This window comes from Cricetulus griseus, chromosome 4 (assembly GCF_003668045.3).
Source record: "Cricetulus griseus strain 17A/GY chromosome 4, alternate assembly CriGri-PICRH-1.0, whole genome shotgun sequence".
Lineage (NCBI taxonomy): Eukaryota > Metazoa > Chordata > Mammalia > Rodentia > Cricetidae > Cricetulus > Cricetulus griseus.
Window position 1 is genome coordinate 128,741,659 of NC_048597.1, and position 20,176 is coordinate 128,761,834.

Genomic DNA, 20,176 nt, shown 5'->3' on the forward strand with positions numbered 1-20,176 from the left:
ATTACAGGAAAGTCCATCCCAGCTGCATCACTGACGTCCCCTTAACAACTTGCTTGCAGCTCCATGCAAGAATCTCCTCTCCCTGGCAATTACTACTGCTAATCTAAGAGTTTTGTACGTGCCCTGGCACCGTGAGTCTTGAAAGTTGCTTATGCTTTGTGAGCTGCTGCCTCCTCCTTTCAGGAAAGAACACTTCAACCCATTCAACCCACTGCCTTTCTTAACGCTTTTACCAGGAAAGCAAAAACCTTTTCCAGAGACACCAAGCACACTTCCCTTTTAAGAACCACTGCCACTTGTTCATACTGTTTTTTCCCGGCTGCAAGGGAGGTGAGGAATCTACTTCTGACAAAGTAGACAAGAATGCCACAACTTGCTTGAATCAGTATTAGTTTCCCCTCTTCCATATCTTCACACACAGGCGCATCCCCATTGGAGGCCAGTTGCTCTTGCTCTGAGCCCTGCAGCATCCTGGTTTAACAGGAACAGGCAGACTATATAGTAGTTGATCATTGTTTCCAGGTCCCACCTCTTGCTAGGCTTCCTTAAGTACCCAGTCATTCCTGTGGCTTCCAGAATGCTGGGATTACAGGTGTGGGCCACCTTTAGGGGCTTTCCAAGTTAGTGTGATTCTATCTCTAGTGTAGCTCAGTGCTGGGTATCATTCGACCACCATCCTGTGAGGGACCAAAATGCCCACCTGTGCCAGGTTCTGTGTAATATCATTCATGCATGGATGGATGGATGGGTGGGTGGGTAGAGGAGTGGATGGATGGCATTACTGTCCATATACTCCACACAGAGCCAGCCTGAGTCTCCTGTCTGTCACCCCTTACTCCTCACACCCCAGGGTTTCACTTGGCTTTACTAAAAATCTCCCACTTGCCCATGAAGCCTTCAAACTGTCTCTTTGGGTCCTTGGAAAACAGTTAGCACTAGCCCTCTCTCTGAGCCACCTCCCTTCATTGAACCTTGAATTGATACAGTGGGTGTGACTCTCAGGAAATTGCTCATTATTTGCCATTAGTGCTTCAGAGTGTGTGCCTTCCCATTATCCCATAACTTTCCATATTCATAGTCCTTCCTTCTCTCACTCCTCCCTCCCTTTTCCCTTCCTCCTTTCTTCCCTCTCTCCTGGGAACTGGTTCAACCAGAGTACAACCTGCTCATCTACCTCTGGCGCTGGAACAACTGCAGGAGCTGGGACGTGCAGAGCGGCAGAGCAGCAGAGCGGAGGCTAGGGAGGCCAGGCTGGTGATCTCCGGGGCGCCGAGGGCGAGCAGTCGGCCCAGCCGCCTCCCCTAGGCCCATGCGGGGCCGGTACAGCCTGCTGCTCGTTCATGAGGCCGCCGTGGTGCCTGAGGAGGACCCGTGGCATCCCGCTGGGGCTGCTCGCGCTCTGGGTGACCGCCGCCCGCTGTCTTCAGAGTAAGTACCTGACCCGGAGACCTCGCAGGTGGGAGCGACTTGGCGGGTGGGAATAACGTCCCTGGAAGGGGTGAGCCCTCGGGTGCCGGCCAGGAGGGCGAGGTGATGTGGGCCAGGGTCACTTCACTGCCTCCAGGCTGGCGGGGCGCGGCTACAGAGTCCTAGGCCGAGCTAAGGCTGCCTTGGTGCCCTGGGCCGCTGTAGCTGCCGTTATCGGAGCAGGAAGCCGGCCTGGAGATAACTCGCTTGCTGCTGGCCTCTGGCTTCCTGGGCAGAAATTTGTATTTTCTTTCTGGAAATACCCAGACTGCAAATCCCCAGGTCGCTCAACACCAGCCCCTGGTGGTAGACACCCTCCATGGGTTTTCTAGTCTATGGACTTCTTAACATGCTATGACTTCCAGATAGCCTGGGGCTCAGGAAAAGGGGTCCCGCGGTTCACTGGAGCGTGAGATCAGAGAAGGTGACGGATGAGCCTGCGCTAGAAACCCTGGAGTGCTGAGTTGCAATGTAGCACATGTCCAATAGACATGACTGATTACAGTGCAGTTTTACTTTCTCGTTCAAGGACTATCATTATCCCCATTCCCATCTTACAGATCAGTCAACAGAGGTTTAGAGAGGGCCAGATGGGCGCAACTGGAGTTGAGACCGCTAGTAGGGAGCCCTTTTGTTCACAGATCCTGGGATCTACAAGCCTCCTAACGGTTTAGTCCTCAGAAAAACCTTATAAAACCAGGGCCGCTTGTCTCTATGTTTTCCATGTGCTGAAACTGAGGCCAGGAAGGATACCTACTTAGTGTGTAGTGAAGCCAGGGCTCACACTCAGCCTCGAGCCTTTTCCTGGAGAATAGCACTGAGAATGGGATGGGGCTGTTGCTCCCAAGGCTGGGGACCAGCCTTTAAGCCCGCAGGTGGGAATCTTAACAATGACCATCGTTTTCCAAGCCTCAAGCACAAGTTTCCAGCCACCATTCTTGCTCTTGGTACGTATATCTGTGATGTCCAGACACTGTCTTCTCCCTGCAGGAGGCAAGATGGCCACAATAGATACAGGGGACACTGTGGTTAACACTTTTTCCTTTGAAGTGGCCTTTAGAGGAGGTGGGTGCTGCCTTTCTGGAACACTTAGAACTCAGATTTAGGGTATTGAATAGGTAGGGTGATAGTGGGGTGCAGGGGAGGAGGGGAGGGAGAAGGAACGGAGATTGACACGTAAAACAATATTGTTTCTAATTTAAATAATAAAAAAAAGAACTCAGATTTAGGAAACCAGAACTCTCTATCCAGAGGAAACCACCCTTACCTGGACCTAGCAGTTGGATAGGAAACACCATGACAGTGTGACAGAAAGAACACAGAATGTTCCAGATATGCAAGCCTGAAGAACAAACAGGTGAAAGTTTGTATCACCTGGTGACTGTGTCCTGCACAGCTCTAAGCTTCAGGAGGACCAGCACTGTCTACTCTGATCAGTCCCTAGTGTTTGCACATCCTAGCCAGGAGCTGCTCTTTTCAAATGAGGGGGTGTGTACCTGCCTGGGGGAGGCCAACCCTAGTGATGTGAGGTGTGCTTGACCTCTTCTCACCAGCTCCCTGGATCCCTCAGTGCAGGGCTGGGATAAAGCTCAATGGCAGAGCTCTTTTCTATCATAAACAAGGCCCTGTGCTTGGCACTTAGCACTGCTCAAAAAAAGAAAAAGAAACAACTATATTTTTTTAAAAAAGAAATGAGAGAATGAAGTGTCATTCACAAAGCCTGCCACCAAACACACAGATTTCCTGTATTTGGAAGCCTTTTCTCTGTAAAAAGGTGTTGTTATGAACTAAATATACGCTCCCAAATGCATTGGTTGAAACCTCTGATGTGATGTTATTTGGAGGTAGGGCCCTTGGTGTGAAGTTGAAACCTCTGTGGTGACATTAGCATTTTTATCAAAGAGAGATCAGAACTCTCTCTTCTGGTGAGAACACAGGGAACAATTTAATAAACCAGGAGGGGCAGGCAAGACTTTTTACCAGAGTTTGACCCTGGGACCCACAAGGTGAAAAGAGAGAACTGCTCTCATAAGGTTGTGCTCCAAGGCACTCCAAGGCACACATGCACCCACATAAATAATATGTACACAAATAAATAAGTGTAAAATAGTTTTTAGATAAAATATGACTGTATTAAATATCTTGGATATTGCACATCCCACCCTCCAAAACTGAGAGGAGAAAATAAATGCCTGTTGCTCCAGTCATTCAGACCATAGACTCTTAGAACAGCTCCAAAACTAGAGAGATTGTACTGAGAAGTGGGGAGCTACTGTCATAAGCATCTAAAGCTGTGGAACCAGTTACGGGGTGGAGGCTGGAGAAGTTTTGGAAGGGAAATTAGGATGAGATGCCCGAGACCTGCTGGGGGGGGGGGTTGTCAGGTTCCAAAGAGGATGTGAGGAGTCGGGGATTGGGCGGGGAGGATACTGGAAACGATCTGAGGGTGAATCAGGTTGGCTTCCAGCACAGCAGCTTTTAATTGAGAAAAGATTACACCTTTTATACAGTATAGTTGCACATAGGTTTAAACAGAGACAAGGGGCACGTGAGCTGGGGTGTGGCTTGAGATCAGGAGTTGAGGAATCTAACACTGACCTTGACAATAGGCACTACTCATGTCTTAATGGAGGGCTGCACATTCCACTTGCTAGAGATAAAGAAGAATGACTATCATAACTCTCCTAAAAAGGAAGGTCTGATGTCTTACTCTTTTCCCATTATACTGTACCTTTCTGATTTCTCTGTATTTATTAACTGAACTCTTGCCCTTAATGACCTCAGGCTGTGGATGGGAATTGTAGGCATTTCATCCCTGGGATCAGATGTATCTAGTAAATCTCTAACCTTCCTGTTCTTGGTGTAATTAGGAATGGAATTTCTGGTTGGGGGGGAATTTTCCAAATAATTATTTTGTTTGGAGAGAGGCTACCATTGTACACATTTTTATCCCTTTACCGAAGCCCACACAAAATTTCCCAAAGGGAAAGACATTAATAATCATTAAAAATGAAAGTAAAAGAGGACTGGAGAAGTGTGGTCTTCAATGTTGAAATGCTGGAGCTTTGTCAGACCACACCAGTGAGGTCGCACAAAGAAATAAGGAGTGTTATTGGACAATGGAGAGAGAATTCATGCTACTTAGTAAAGATCCAGACCGAGTTGTCTTTGTGTTTTAGTGTTTTGTGGGAAGGTAGAAGTTGCTAGTGGTGCAGTTGGTTATTTAGCTGAGATTTCCAAGCAAATGTTGAAGAAGGGGCTTGGTTCTTCCTGACTGCTTATAGCAAATCCAAGGGAGGGGGTGATGAATTGAGCTGGGTGTGGTGGTGCATACCTTTGATCCTGGGACTCAGAATTTCAAGGCTAGCCTGGTCTACATTATGAGTTCTAGGCCAACTCTACATAGTGAGACCATATCAAAAACAAGCAAACAAATAAACAAAAAAGGAAGTCATATCTTAAAGATGTGGCCATAACCTGACAATATTGTAAAAAAATTAATAATGATGATAATAAAGGGATATCTGGAAGAGAGCAGCAAGGGTGTGGTGAACAGCCTTGGTAAGTGTGTGTGTGAACAGCCTTGATAAGTATGTATATGAACGGCCTTGATAAGTGTGTGTGTGAACCTAGGCACTAATCAGCTACCCCAACAGAAACACTGTCCATCTGTACTGAAGGGGCCAGGATGAAATAAAGGAAGAATGTGGGTGTCTTAGGTCCTGCTGGACTAATCCCAGAGCTATGCAGCTGTAGACATGTTCTTCCAAACAGGAAAGAAAGAAGGACTTAAGAGATTGCCAGGACTGCCTTGGTACAAAAGAGAGAGGAGGGGACATTGTTTCAGTGTCAACGGTAGACACAGGTCACCTGGAAGAACATTGGGGATCACCTTAGTATGCCCGAAAGCACAGCATCCAACAAAGAAACTCCCAAGTCTTAGCAGTGTACCTTACTGAGCTCAGAACCCATTAACCTTGTCCTCCGTTTGGTTTCTTCCCAATGAAATGACAATCTCTGACCTGTCCAGTGGTGGTCATGTATTTTGGAATATGTAGCTTCTGTGGTTCCTAGTGCACAGCCAGAAAGGACCCCTTCACATCCACTGGTAGTTTTCTTTGACTCACTGACTGCCAACCCATAAAAATCCCTAACGAGGAGGGATTTTTTACAATTACAAATGAGGAGGAAACTGAGGCAAGAGGTGAAGGGCTTTGTGTAAACTCACACCACTAGGGTGCATGCAGACAAAATAGCTGGATACTTCAGCAAAATGCAGTGTGCAAGAACTAGCTTCCAAAGGGGGAAGGTGCTTAGAGATGAAGCTAAAAGCCAAGACTGCGGCACAAAAAACAACTTCCTGAGTCTCCTCTGACATAGTGGGACCTGTGAACCCAGAGATGGGAGGTAGGGGTTTATATGCTAAGCTAGACAAAGACAGGCTGGTGATGTAGAGTTGGTGGAGTACCTGTCTAGCATATACAAAGCCCTGAATTCAACCTCCAAAGCAGTATAAAGTGGGCATGGTGGTATATGACTATAATCCCTGCAGTAGAGAGGTAGAGGTAGAAGGATATGGGTTTCAAGGTCATCTTTACCTATATAGTGATTTCAAGGACAACCTGGGCTACCTGAGACCCTGCCTCAAAAAAGCAGGGGTAGAAGGAAACCAAAGCAAATTGAACATATATGGGCTTTCTCAAAAAAGAAGAAAAGCAAACTATGAAACTGAGATGTTGGTTAAGTAATTCCTGGGTGTCAGAGCCAAGACTGTCTGCTTAGCTGACAGTGGCAATAGGCTTTGAACATATGCCATTGTGAGGTGATGGGCAGGATGGGATTGTACCCAAGATGGTTGCAGTCATGTCAAACTAGATCCCACACTGGGATCTTCTGCACTGTCTGGAACCCCTGTCCTCCTTGGCTGGCATCATGCACACTTTGCCCCTTCCCTTTGCTCCAGCTGGCAGATCCCTTCCCTCTCTGCCTTGTCCCTGTTACCCTGAGTAAGGAAGGCAAGCCCTGGCAAGGGAGGACACAGAGTTGTCCTCTTCTGCAAGACTGCTGAGTGTCTTCATCAGGGTCAGGAGCAGAAGTTTGCCTATTTTCTTTATTTTAAGATTATGAGGGTTTTGCTGGACATGGTGGTGTGTGCCTTTAATCACAATAGACACAAGAGAATCCCTGAGTTCCAGGTCAGCTGGAGCAGCATAAGGAAACCATATCTCAAAAGAGGGGAGGGGTTTCCTGGTATGTTTGCAGCAGCCCTAAGGTGCTCAGCAAAGTGTATTCCTGTTGGTGTCCTTGTAGGCAGGACTGCCTGAGCCTGTGCCTACCACTTACTTTTTACTTATTGGAGGGTTGGGGTCCTGAGCTGAGTTTGGCATTAGCAACTTCACTTGAATTCCTTCTAACACTCCAGATCTATGAAGTGGCTGTGGCCATTCCGTCAGTCATCTTCACGGATGAGGAACAAAGGCCTAGTCCATGGATTAGCCATAACTTGGCCAGAGTCACAACAGAAAAGAATAGGATGGCATTGGAACCCACCTCTGCCGACTCATCTCCTTTGAAGGCCTTGAGTCCCTGTTGGGATTCTATCAGGGGTTCAGAGAGGAGGCTTACAGCAGGCAGGTTGGGGTTTGCTGAAAAGTTCTGATCTCAGGGTCAAAAGGAAATAAACTGACTCATACATATGTTCCTCTCATGGCTCTTTATTCTTCAAGAAATGTTATTACCAAAATTTCTTTCTCTAAAAGCTCTCTTAAATTCTACTAAGATCTAAAAGTTCCTCCTAAAAATTCTCCAAAAGTTCCTTCTAAAAAGTTTCCAAAAGTTCCTTCTTCTAAAGTTCTCTCATCTCATAAGGCTTCTAGTTTTTATACCCACAGGCACATTTAGGGAATGCATATCTCTCAGAGCCAGACAATAGGGAATGCATATCTCTCAGAGCCAGAGGCAGGTAGAACCTTGAGAAAAGCAAGTACCTCACCTTTCCCCCTGGGCGTGACTTGCAAAAAGTCTCAGCGGGAAGATGTGATGTGCAATGAGCTGTTAACTCATTACAGGTGATCCCCGCCCCCCCCTCGGTTTTTTTGAGACAAGTGACTTCTCAACTCTATATCAAAGATCAAAGAGAAAAACTAAGGCTATGTAGTATGAGATCCCAAGGCTGCAACTCTTACTGCTGACTTGCTAGTGAGCAGGAATTCCTTTCTCTGGGGGCTTCTTTGAGAATATAAAGCACCAAGTATATATTCTATATACAGTCAAATTCATAGTAACAAATATTCTGGAGTTGATACCTAGAATATTAATTGCTACTTCTGTAATAAATGATAAAGGCTCGCAGCAGGGTTCCTTGGGCTTGTCTGTGTGTATTGCTGCCATCTGCAAGAGAATAAGGCTCTGGGCTCTGTGGGAACCTTGGGAGCAGGGGTGTGCATGCTTGCATTCACGTGTCAAACACAGGAGTTATTGCTGATTTTTGACACACCAGAGGACACAAATTGGACCCTGAAATTCACACCAGAGCCAGTCATGGGATCTGAGCTCCAACCTGAACAGTTTGGCCTAGTTCTGCATTCTGCAGCCCATACCTGCAGGCCAGCTGCATAACCCATTAAAGGAAGGCCTCTGCTCAGGAATTCCTATTCATAAGCCAGGGATGGTACTCTGCAAGATTCTTGGGGTGCAACATAGACCAAGCAGGCCAAACTACAGTCTTAAGGAGAGGGATGCTCAGTAGTCACACAAGTGAGGACATACAGACTGAGAGAAGTGTGGTAATGAAAAGGTTCTCCAAGAGGAGCCCAGTGATGGGACAGTCTTTCCAGGCAGGCTTCCACCCATTTACAATCAACAGTGGTGCTTGGGTATAACTTCTATACGCACCCCTAACAGCATACTGCTATCAAAGTTCTCTATCTCTGCCAATCTGATAATGACAGAGTCATTGAACTTCCCACCCTGGGTTTCCTTGGACTGTGATATGGGTCTGGTGCCCAGAGATGCCATTCATAGGCAATGATGATTTGCTATTTTAGAGTGGCTTTTATGGTGGGGGTACAAATTCTGAATTTTGGTGAAGAGGGCAGGCTGGCAATCTTTACCTAAGCCTATCTCTGCCCATTGTGTGGGTCTGGCCCAAATTGGGGTGACTTCTTAAGGTCATGGCTCAGTGAGATGGAAGAGACTCCTGCAGGGTGAGCTGAACTTTGGTTCTGCGTAACCAGACACCAATGAGCATTCCCAAGAGGACAAGGTACCCATAAACTGTGTGAGCATGTCAGTCATTAACATGATCCTTGATAGCTAAAATGGCCAGCCAGTATTTGGTTGCCTTTACACAAAGGTGTCTCCCAAATTCTAGCTCTGCCTGGATCAAGAGTGGCAGAATCTGGCCAGGACATGAGTATTTAGTTGCTCCTACACATTTGTCTGCTGGCAGACCTGGAGATGAGAAAGGTCCTTCTGACTTAACACATACGCTCTCCCTGGCCTCCCCAAACTGGTAACAGTTTGACAAGCAGGACCTGCATCCAGTCATTTACTCATCTTCAGAGTATACTTGAGCTCTAGTAAGGTACGAGGCCCCGTTCTGGATGCCAAACTGCTCCAAATACAAAAGGGGTTGGTGACATCCTAGCACACCTCTGTCAGTAACCCTAACAAACATAGTGAGCTGGACAGAGGTTGAAATGCAAGTTTGTCACCAGTTATCTCTCTAATATTACAGTAATCACTACTGATGTCTGAGGTCAGAGGCAAGGAAACGAAGATAAAGAGATGATGGATAAGATAGCCACAAACCAGGCAAAGCTGCAATAAAACCCCACCTTTACCTGTGACTATGTGGGTGTGTTGTTGATTCTCATTTGAAATGTGAAAAAAAAAAATCATGTTTCTCCGCCTAAGATCAAGTGGAAAAGATAGAAAAAGCTGAGTGTAGTAGCACTCATCAATAAATCTGAGACAGAAAGATTAAGAATTTGAGGCCAGCCTGGACTATATAAAACTTTGCCTCAAAAAACAAACAAACACACTAAAATAAATAATTAAAAAGTGATTCAATGTGAAAGCTTGGCAAGGTTGCTCACACCTCTAATCCCAGCATCTAGAAGAAAAGAGATCAATGCAAGTTCAAGGCCAGGCATAGAAAGCAAATTCCTGGACAGCCAGGGCCACGTAACAGGACCCCCACCTCACACAACAAGTGAATAGATAGCTAGGTTGATTGATTGACAGATGATAGAGGGATAGATTGATAGATTATGGGTAGATAGATGATAAATTGAGAGATGCTGAGTGATAGATAACTGGTAGATTAAAAACAGATAATAGAGGATGTATAGATAGATAGATAGATAGATAGATAGATAGATAGATAGATAGATAGATACACAGAGTAACAGACAGCTTGTAAAGTACACCAAACACAGAAGGCCTAGATTCTGGGCTGATGAGACAAGTCATCAGGTAAAAGCACTTGTGGAAACCAGAGGACCTGAGTTTGATCCCCAAAATCAACTTCCAGAAGTCATCCTCTGACCTACACATGCACACACACACACACACACACACACACAAGCAAAAAAAAAAAAAAAAAAAAAAAAAAAAAAAAAAAAAGTAAATCCTTAATACTAGGCCCTGTCCTCCCAAATACTGGTTGGAGATGAGCCTAATCTTCCAAGCCACAAAGAAGCAGCTTTCCTGGAGGAAAAACAACTAACACTTCTCACTGTCACTTGAGTATTCATTGACTCAACAGACATTGATTGACCAACCACCATGTGCTACTGGAGGCACAAGATGAAGACATACAGGAGTCTGACCTTCCAAGGCTGACCTGGAATTTGATCTGTTTTCTTATTTATTCCAGGAGTCTTACACTCTGCCCCGTGGTCTTTGTTAAAGGATAGCGAACTGTACCACACTGGCCTGAGTGAGAGTGGCTCTGGCAAAGGTCAGCCGTCACAGGAATGATCCTTAGGTAGCTGAAGCGCTCCAACCCTGGACAACTCCCATGATCCGAATTACTAGTCCAGGCAGGGATGAAGGGCTGCTTCCTAAAGGAGCCTTGACCTAGAAAAGGCAGCCTCGAGCAGACAACACAGTCCTTCGAGGGAGAGTCCTGGCAGAGGCTGGAAGCTGAGCTCTTTGAATTCTCATCCAGAGGGAACGTTGGCCAGGAAGTCTTTATACCTAGAGAGGCTGAGAGCCACCTGTGCATAGCACCAGTCCAGGCCTGTCCTAAAGGTGGCCATGTGTCACTGCAAGAGGTGAAGCATGGGATTCAAGAAGACCACTGGCTCTAGGTGGTCTCCTTAATGCTATATTTCAGAGCTCTCACCATTGGCCCTTCTGGGGGCTCCTCAATTCTGACCCAACCTGTTCTACAAAGCGAGTTCCAGGACACCCAGGGCTTTTACACAGAGAAACCGTGTCACAAACAAACAACAAATGAAATCATCCATTTATGTCTGTAGCCATCTATGAAATAGCTAACACAGGTGAGGCACATCTATGGATGCCAAAGCCTCCAAATTCGCCAATGTTGCCTAACAAGGTGGTCATGTGGTCTCTAGAGAAAAGAAGTGACATGTCAATCACACCCCAGGTGCTCTATCCAACTTAGCTTCCCCAACCATGGAACCAACTTCTATTACTTGTTTTCTGGCCTGATGCAACATGAAAAATCTCACTTTTACAGTGGTTTTACCTTGTTTCCAAACAAATCTACAGTAAGATGTTTTCCAATATGTCCTGAAATATTCACACCATCTCTAAAGTATAGAAGCTTTGCTGGATGAAAGAAGACTCACACGGCATGAGGACCAAATGCAGTGAGTGGATTCAGTGTAAGAACACTAGGAGTCACCAGGTGTTGGTGGCACACCCCTTTAATCCCAGCACTCGGTAAGGAAGGAAGGAAGGAAGGAAGGAAGGAAGGAAGGAAGGAAGGAAGGAAGGAAAAGAAAGCTCACTATAAGTTCCAACATTCCAGTCACTCCTTGTTTTTTCTGGTGACCAGTGCCATCCTGAAACTATCTAAGGGTTGCCAGCCACCAGTCATGCTGTGTATGCAGAGGCTCACCATCACTCACTCCAGTCACCCTGAAGAGTCCAGGGTTTTAGGAGCAGAGTGACAGAAAGTGGAGACAAATCAAATATTTATTCCTTGTTGTATCAAAATTAGAGGAAGAAAGTAAATACACTCCTGTTTCATGGCAGAATCACTCTAGAAAGTCATTATTACCATTTTAAGATTTTTTTTCTTACTGAATTTATTTATTTTGCATGGAAAAGGTATACATGTATGTATGCACGTACATTCCTTGGGGACTGTGTGGAGCTCAATGGACAATTTGAAGGAATCAATTCTCTCCTACCATGTGGGTATCAGGGACTGGACTCAGGCCATCAGGCCTGGTGACAAGTTCCTTAACCCACTAAGCCATCTCAATGGCCCTGCTACCCATTTTTTAGCATGAAATCCATTGCATTGCTTTAGCTACCCAGCCAGGCTTTAGTAAATGGGTGCCAGTGGGACACTATTATCAACATCATAGGACAATAGAATGATCTAGAAATGTTACATGTGGGGTTACATAGCTAACAGCTTGGATCCAGGGCAGTTGGGCACGAGAGGATAAGAAAGCTAAACAGGAAATAGAGGTGAAAACGGAGTGTCTTAGAGTTTCTGTTGCTGGGATAAAACTGCCATGACCATAAGCAACACAGGGAGGAAAGGGTGTACTTCACCTACACTTTGACATCACAGTCCATCTTTGAAGGAAGTTAGGGCGGGAAGCTGGTGGCAGGAACCGAGGCAGAGGCCTCAGTTGACCTGCTTCCTTGCTCATGGCTTCATTTTTCTGCATTCCAGGACAGCCTTCCAGAAGTGACACCACACACAGGGCACTGGGTTCTCCTGCATCAATCAAGAAAATGCACTATGGTCTTGCCCACAGTCTGATCTGGTGGGCATTTTCTCAGCTGGGGTTCACTCTTCCCAAATGACTCCAACTTGGGTCAAGTTGACATAAAACTAGGCAGCACACCATTCCCTCACCTATCTCTAGTCTCCCTGTGTGTGGGAAGCACCTGTCACATTCTGTCCCCTCCACTGCAGCCACTGGCCTTCTAGTTGAGTCTAGATGCAAATGCTTGAGCTTTGAAGTCAGCTGCCCATGAAGCCCTGCAGAGTGACCCTGGGTGGGCTTTTTAGTCATGATGAGCCTCAGGCTTAACCACTGACTGATTAACTGGCAATGAATTATGGGAGGCTTCAATAGCATGGACCTGGTGCCTGGTGTACACTGTGCAACATAGTACCTATTTACTACTTGCGAAACACACCTTACTCCAGTAGTCACTGCTTACACACTCAGCAGAAATCTCTGTGTGATGCCTCTGCCTTATCCAACTCCACACCCACACCCACTTGACCATGTGCTCAGTCCCGAGAACTTCCTAATGCACGTCCTCAATCACCTGCCTTTATTTTTTATTATTTACTTTTATTTTGTGTGCATTGGTGTTTTGCCTGTGTGAGAATATCAGATCTTAGAGTTACAGACAATTGTTAGCTGTCATGTGGGTGCTGGGATTTGAACCCGGGTCCTTTGGGAGAGTAGTCAGTGAGCTATCTTTTCAGCCCCACCTTGTCCAGTATAATTTCCTGTCACGCTCTTGCAATAACCACCTGATGGCCTCTCTTGTTTCCACTCCTACCCCTAGCCCCCTGGCTGGTCACCATAGCAGATATTAGCATCATTGTTGGATTGTCTAAGGCACCCTACCTAAGGTTCCCATGATGTCTGAGCTCCTGACGCTTGTCTGGACGCTTGTCCAGTTCTCTAGCTTTGTATCCTAACCTCTGCCCAGTGCTCCTTGCCTTCCAGTGATCTGGCCACCCTCAAAAATACCCTGCTCACACTCAGGACATAGGCATCAGACTTCTTTTTGCTTCTGTCAAAGACATCTACCTCCTATCTACACACACAGGGGCTTCTTCTTCTTGCTTGTCCATGGGGTCTGAGCTCAAATATCATTCTCTCAGGGGGTCTCCCAAGCCATTGTGTATCCCCCTCAGTACTGCGCACTGTTAGCCTTGCTTATTCTTGTCAGTGCACTGGCCATTATCTCCCAGAAGGTTGCCCTGTCTATTAGTCCCTAGTATTCTACCCCTTGCTGAATATAGAACAGAGCTGGAGGGGCCTCTGTGTCTTCCCAGCTGGCATGCAATAGGTGCTCATCAAAATCCACAACTAACCATTGGGCCAACCTCCTGAAGTATAATTGAAGTGAGGGAGGAGCAAAAATATGAACAAAGGAGTCAAGACCATGTTGGGGAAACCCACAGAATCAGCTGACCTGAGCTAGTGAGAGATCCCTGACTCAGGTCTGACAAATGGGGAACCTGCACAAGACCAAACTAGACTCCCTTAATATAGGTGACAATGGTTTGACTGGGACAATATATGAGGCCACTGGCAGTCGGTCCAAGACCTAACACTAATGCACAAACTGACTTAGTGGAGCCTATTCTATATGGAGAGATACCATGTCCAGCCTAGACACAGGGATGTGGGGGGTGGAGAGGTGCCTTGGTGGGATAGACTTAGTAGACTTTCTATGGGAGGCCTTACCCTCTCTGTGGAGCAGATGGGAGGATGAGGGAGTGGGAAGGAAGAAGGGAGGGGGAACTGGGATTGGAATGTAAAAAATAAGTTAATTTTAAAAAGTCAGGGGGAAGAAACTGCTAAGTTGGGGCTGGAGAGATGGCTCAGCAGTTACGAGCACTGACTGCTCTTCCAAATGACCTGGGTTCAATCCCCAGCACCCCCATGGCAGTTCTGTAACTCCAGTTCCAGGGCACACACACAGACAAAACACTAATGCAAATAAAAATACATAAATATTAAAAATCTGGTAAGTTGACTCAAGTATAGGTTCATATGTGCACCCTACAGGTCATGGTGTGTCACTGTACATTCCTCGGTCAGCCATCAATGCCACTGTCCAAGAAGATATTCTGCTGTCAGTGGACTATTCCTGCCATGGAGTCCCCACTGTTGAGTGGAAGTACACATCAAGCTGGGGTGAGCAGAAGATCGTGGAGTGGAAACCAGGGACCCCAGCCAATGTCTCCCAAAGCCACAAAGACAGAGTCTGCACCTTCGACAATGGCTCCATCCAGCTTTTCGGTGTGGGGGTGAGGGACTCCGGTTGCTACATCATCACTGTTACAGAGCACCCAGGGAGCAGACAGTTTGGCACAATTGTGCTGCATGTGTCTGGTAAGAGAGCCCCAGGCCTCCCTGAGCGACAGATCCAGGTGGTCAACTTTGTAGTATTGAGAGAGACTTTACCTTCCCTCCTGTCCCACCGCAGAGATCCGCTATGAAGACCTCCACTTTGTCGCTGTCTTCTTTGCTCTGCTTGCCGCGGTGGCTGTGGTGCTGATCAGCCTCCTGTGGGTCTGCAATCGCTGTGCATATAAATTCCAAAGGACGAGGAGACACAAACTCAAAGGTAATGCTCTGGACCTTGTGACAATCCCTTCATGCTTTTGAGGTGGCACCTGTGACCTCATTCACTGTAAGAAACCACTGTGTGGTAGGTTTTCAACCCCTTGGCGTGTGTGTGTGTGTGTGTGTGTGTGTGTGTGTGTGTGTGAGAGAGAGAGAGAGAGAGAGAGAGAGAGAGAGAGAGAGAGAGAGGGAGAGAGAGAGAGATAGAGTGAGTCAAAGGTCAGCATTAGGTATCTTCCTCAAGTATCTCCACCTTTTTTTTTTTTTTTTTTTTTTTGGTTTTTCGAGACAGGGTTTCTCTGTGTACCTTTGGAGCCTATCCTGGCACTCACTCTGGAGACCAGGCTGGCCTCGAACTCACAGAGATCCGCCTGCCTCTGCCTCTGCCTCCCGAGTGCCGGGATTAAAGGTGTGCACCACCAATGCCTGACTTTCCACCTCTTATTTTTGAGGCAGTTTCTCTCTGACCTGGAGATCACTGATTGGCTAGGGACTGTCCAACACACCCTGGAATCTGCTGTCTCCAGCCATGCCTGATCCTGGGATTACAGATGTGTGCTCAGTTATACAGGGTTCTGAGGCTGTGGATCCAGGTCCTTATGATTGTGCATTCAACCAACGGGGTCATGTCTCCAACTCTTTGACTTGTCTTTTGCTTCACAGAAAGCACCACTGAGGAACTTGAAATGAAAGATGTTGAGTGTTAGCCGAGACTGTGCCCAATTACACTGCTACCTCAAGAGAAAGACAGTATTTTCCAGTCAACGGAACAAACCGAGCCAATCCTTGCTGCAGCCTTTCGCAGACCTGGCCTGCACCCCTCTCCTGATGAGACAGTTGCAAGATAAGAGAGCTAGAAGTGGTGGCTTACTACAGAAAGCCAGCTCTGGGATTTGTATGTAGTTCAAGAAACAGTTCAGCTGAGGCTTTTGGCCAGGACTTTCCTTGGTTGCAGCTTCAGGGCCATGCTGATCCTTACTTACCCAATGATACAGGAGCTGCTACAGTACTGGCTATGATCCCACACTGGTGTGATGGAGAAGTTCCTGTCTCCAGGGGCAGTATCTACAGATGAGCCGATGTGCAGCCTGCATTGAGACATGCTCTCTGTGCCTTTGTGCTCCTGTCTGATCCGCAAACTGCTGCACCCTCCATCTTCCTGTCTTCCATCCCATAAACACTGCTATGGAGACAATGTCTGATGAGGTGGAGTGAGCTGCACCTCAGGGAGCAGAACTGAGCACCCTGAGGGGACAGAAGATAGCATTCTCATCCCCCCTCATACAAATTAATTGAGTGGCCTAAACTTGGGTTTAGTGTGAGGAAAACAAGGCTTATGTTGACCAGGGCAGCTGGATGGGCGGCACAACAGGAAAAACCTGTAAGGTCGGGCTTCATTCAGTTTCATCCTATTCAATCACCAACACTCTTCTCCAGCCAGATCTCGGGCTGAAGAGCATGTGGTCTTCACCTACCTCACAGGGCACGAGGGGAAGCCAGCATTAGCCTGAGTCTCTTGGAGTGATGGAGAAGAGTGTGAGCATCCCTGAAGGGTATGAAAATCTATATGAGAAAGTGCTGTGTGGAGTCGCAAAGGTTAAAACGCCCTGGAATGGGGCTAGAGAGAAGATTCAGTCACCAAGAGCACTTGCTGTTCTGGCAGAGGACCCAGATTCAGCTCTGAGCACCCACATGGTGACGCATAACCTTCTGTAACTCCAGTTCCAGGGGATCTGATGCCCTCCTCTGGTCTCCATGGGCACTGCATGCACATGGTGTATACATATACATGAAATAAACATTTTAAAATAAATCTAAAAAATTTCTTTCAATGATCCTGGTTGTCAGGACTCCAGCTAAGCTTGGGGGTTGGGTCTGAGTTGGTCTTGGCTTTCACATTCTCAGGCTGATGTCACAATGTTTACTTCGAAGACTCTCCTTCCCAGCTTCCCTTTGCCAAGCTCTAGCATCATGCCCTTCTTGCTTCAGTATCCACAGCTGCAGATCAAAGCTATCACTCCAGCTATGATGGAGGTCATTAGGTGTGTGCAGGCCCTTGGCTGCAGAGTCATGCATACAAAGATAAAAGTGTGCTAGAACATTCCTTTTATTCTCTTTCCTTTCAGGTCCCCAATGCCGGTAACTTTTCTACTTTTCATGTGGCGGGTAAGGAATTGTTGCTAAAATTCCTTTCCTTGGGGAGTCATGAGCATTGGCTGCCTGTCTTCCTCAAGTCCCAACAACCACAGTGCAGTGCCAGCAAAGTTCGTCCAAGAACTAATGAATGCATTAGGTTTCTTACAGAGCAGTGAGTGATGTGATATAGGCACAGGCGACCTTAAAACAATAGAAGGTCTGCACCTGCAGGCAATGATGGCTTCCTCCTAATTGCTTTTTGAAGCTCCTTTTCTTCTCTACTTATAAGCTCTAGTCCCCCCCCCCGTCGCCGCCCCCCCCCCAATAGGGCAGAACTGCTTACAACTGGTTTGGAGGAGTGGATGGATACTCACTGGGTGGGGGTCCAGGGTCCTTCCTGCTCCCTCCTTCTCTGAGGGGAAATAGGCAGTCTCAACAGGCAGGCCCCACCAGAACCCCTAAGATGGAGGACATGTCTGCACGACTGGAGTTACCCTCGAAGTCATTTGTAAGCCTTTCTTTAAAGAGCAAATTGGGGGCTACAGGAAGGGGCCCGCAGAGTGTTCCAACAGGAGCTTGCAGCAGGCTAGCGGGGGGGGGGGGGGGGGGGGGGGGAGGCTCAGACAGCAGCAACGGGAGCAGGTAGTGTGCACCTGACTAGGGAGGCACTCACCCTTGTCACTTCCTGTGTACACATGTACAGACACCCACACTGTGCCCCTAGGAAGAGAACACTGAGACAGAGCAGTTTCCACACGTTCCCCTGGGGAGCAGAGGACACAAGGACATGTGCCTCTCAGAAACCCACGGTTCTCCAATGCAGGATGTGGTATTCTACACTCCTGGCTGGGAGTCAGGGGGGCTAAGCCTCATGACCAGAAAGATGGAAGTGGATCCCAAGGAGGCTTCCATGGGCAGAACAGAAAATCCCATGGATCTGGAAGAATCTCATGGAGTCATTTTCTCCACAGCCCTATTTGGAAAGAGGCTTTCCCATGCACCTCTTAAACAGCTCTGTTCTTAAATTCTAGGGTATGAAGTTTTTTCCTTTTTTTTTTAGAGAAAACATTAAATTATAGAGAATGACCAATGCATGTTAAATAAGTTGTTTCAGATGCTGTGAAAAAATGTTTAAAAATGAATGAAAATAAATAGTTGTGAAAATAGGGTCCTAGTTGTTTTGTGTAAGTACACTCCTGTCAAGAAGGCAAACACTGGGGCCACAGATATGACTCAGAGGTTAAGAAAGAGCACTGGCTGCTCTTCCTGAAGACCCAGGTTTGATTCCCAGCTCACAACTGTAACTCCAGTTCCAAGGGATCCGATGCCTTTGTCTGGCCTCCTCGTGCACCAGGCATGCATGTGGTACAGCCAATACACCTATACACATAAAATAATAATTTTAAAATTAAAAAAAGTCAAAGGCACTGGATGAAATTTCCAGGTGGTACTGAACACATACAGAACTGTTAAATGGGAGTGGGGGTGGAGGTGGGGATGATTGGGAGGGGGTGAGGGGGTGTCAGATTGCTAGGGTTTGTTTTGGTTTTGGTTTTTTGTTTTGTTTTTGTTTTGTTTTTTGAAACAGGGTTTCTCTGTGTAGTTTTGGAGCCTATCCTGGCACTTGCTCTGTAGACCAGGCTGGCCTCCAACTCACAGAGATCTGCCTGCTTCTGCCTCCTGAGCACTGGGATTAAAGGGGTGTGCCAGCACCCCCTGGTCAGATAGCTGTTTTTGTTAGACCCCAGGAAAACTCAGGCCTCTGGGGTCTAAGCCCAGGACCTCGGTCACCCCAATCACCAGGTGGATTCGAAAGCTTGCTGCAAACTGCATGAGGCTTTATTGTTGTTTAACAAGCTAACACCATGTTAGCTCAGGTCTTTTACCCACCCGCCATGGCAGATGGCTAGCAAAGACTGCTCGAAGGGACTGCATAGAGATCTTGTAGAGCAGTGTAAGGGGAGTGTCTAGGGGTACTCACAGGCTCAGGATTGGTGTGCCTCCAGGCTTGGAGGGCTTGCCCTGTTTTGATTGGCCAATTGGTTGTTATGACCCATAGGCCCTCCCAGGGTGGTTGCTATGCTCTGTGCGTCATTGTTGTGCACTTGTCGGTAAAGCACACCCAGAGCTGTAAAGCATACCAACACCAGCTAACTTCTGATTGGTTCCTTGTCACGAGGCAGGCACCTAACCTCTAGTGACCAAGGCATGGTCAGACAAGCACGTGTTCAGCTGTTATGGCTGCCGAAATGGGGAGCTGGTCCCTTCATTTTTTTTTTTTTCTTGGTTTTTCAAGACAGGGTTTCTCTGTGTAGCTTTGGAGGCTATTCTGGCACTCGCTCTGGAGACCAGGCTGGCCTCAAACTCACAGAGATTTGCCTGCCTCTGCCTCCCGAGTGCTGGGATTAAAGGCCAGCCACCAAGGCCCGGCACAAACTGTTATATTGGTCCTAATAGTTACAATGGTGCTAACCCTTGTTACATTGGTCCTAACCCTTGCTACATTGGTCCCAACCATTACATCAGTCCCTAACCTTGTTACATTGGTCCTAACCATGGTTACATTGGTTCTGTCAACATATTTTCTCACTTAGAAATACAAAACCCACCAGGCATTGGTGGCACATGCCTTTAATCCCAGCACTCGGGAGGCAGAGGCAGGCAGATCTCTGTGAGTTCGAGGCCAGCCTGGTCTCCAGAGCGAGTGCCAGGATAGGCTCCAAAGCTACACAGAGAAACCCTGTCTCGAAAAACAAAAAAAAAAAAAAAAAAAAAAAAAAAAAAAACAAAAAAAAAACAAAAAAAAAACAAAAAAACCCATGTGTTGTAGCCAGAAGACCATTTTGAAAAGTGTACCTCCAAAATTTTAACTGTGATTCTTTGCTCCTTCTGGAAAGTGTGAGCCTAGGAGACTGTCATGCCCCTCCTTCAATGGTGCATACCTTGCCCTGTTGTCAACTGTGTCTCTTCCAAGTGTGAACTGAGAACCACAGAGATGTAGGCCATGCTCATGTGGCAGCTTTCTGGTATTAAAG

General features: G+C 47.0%; 1 protein-coding gene and 1 long non-coding RNA gene across 3 annotated transcripts in view; one reads left to right on the forward strand and one right to left on the reverse strand.

Moving 5' to 3' along the window:
* The window catches only part of LOC113835155, a 14,532-nt gene extending 13,219 nt beyond the window's left edge, over nucleotides 1-1,313 (reverse strand). Inside the window, exon 1 of the long non-coding RNA XR_003484461.2 lies at nucleotides 1,175-1,313. This is a non-coding gene — a long non-coding RNA (uncharacterized LOC113835155). The remainder of the gene's footprint in view (nucleotides 1-1,174) is intronic.
* Vstm5 (V-set and transmembrane domain containing 5) lies at nucleotides 1,299-17,413 on the forward strand. 2 transcript variants are annotated; one of them, XM_027410837.2, is made up of 4 exons: nucleotides 1,299-1,428; nucleotides 14,445-14,771; nucleotides 14,866-15,006; nucleotides 15,669-17,409. In XM_027410837.2, the coding sequence occupies exons 1-4, from the start codon at nucleotides 1,341-1,343 to the stop codon at nucleotides 15,710-15,712; spliced, it is 600 nt and encodes a 199-aa protein (XP_027266638.1). In that variant the 5' UTR covers nucleotides 1,299-1,340; the 3' UTR covers nucleotides 15,713-17,409. The 2 variants fall into 2 exon arrangements, with proteins under 2 accessions (XP_027266638.1, XP_027266637.1); XM_027410836.2 differs by having other exon boundaries at nucleotides 1,306-1,428; nucleotides 14,424-14,771; nucleotides 15,669-17,413.
* Nucleotides 17,414-20,176: the final 2,763 nt, after the last annotated feature.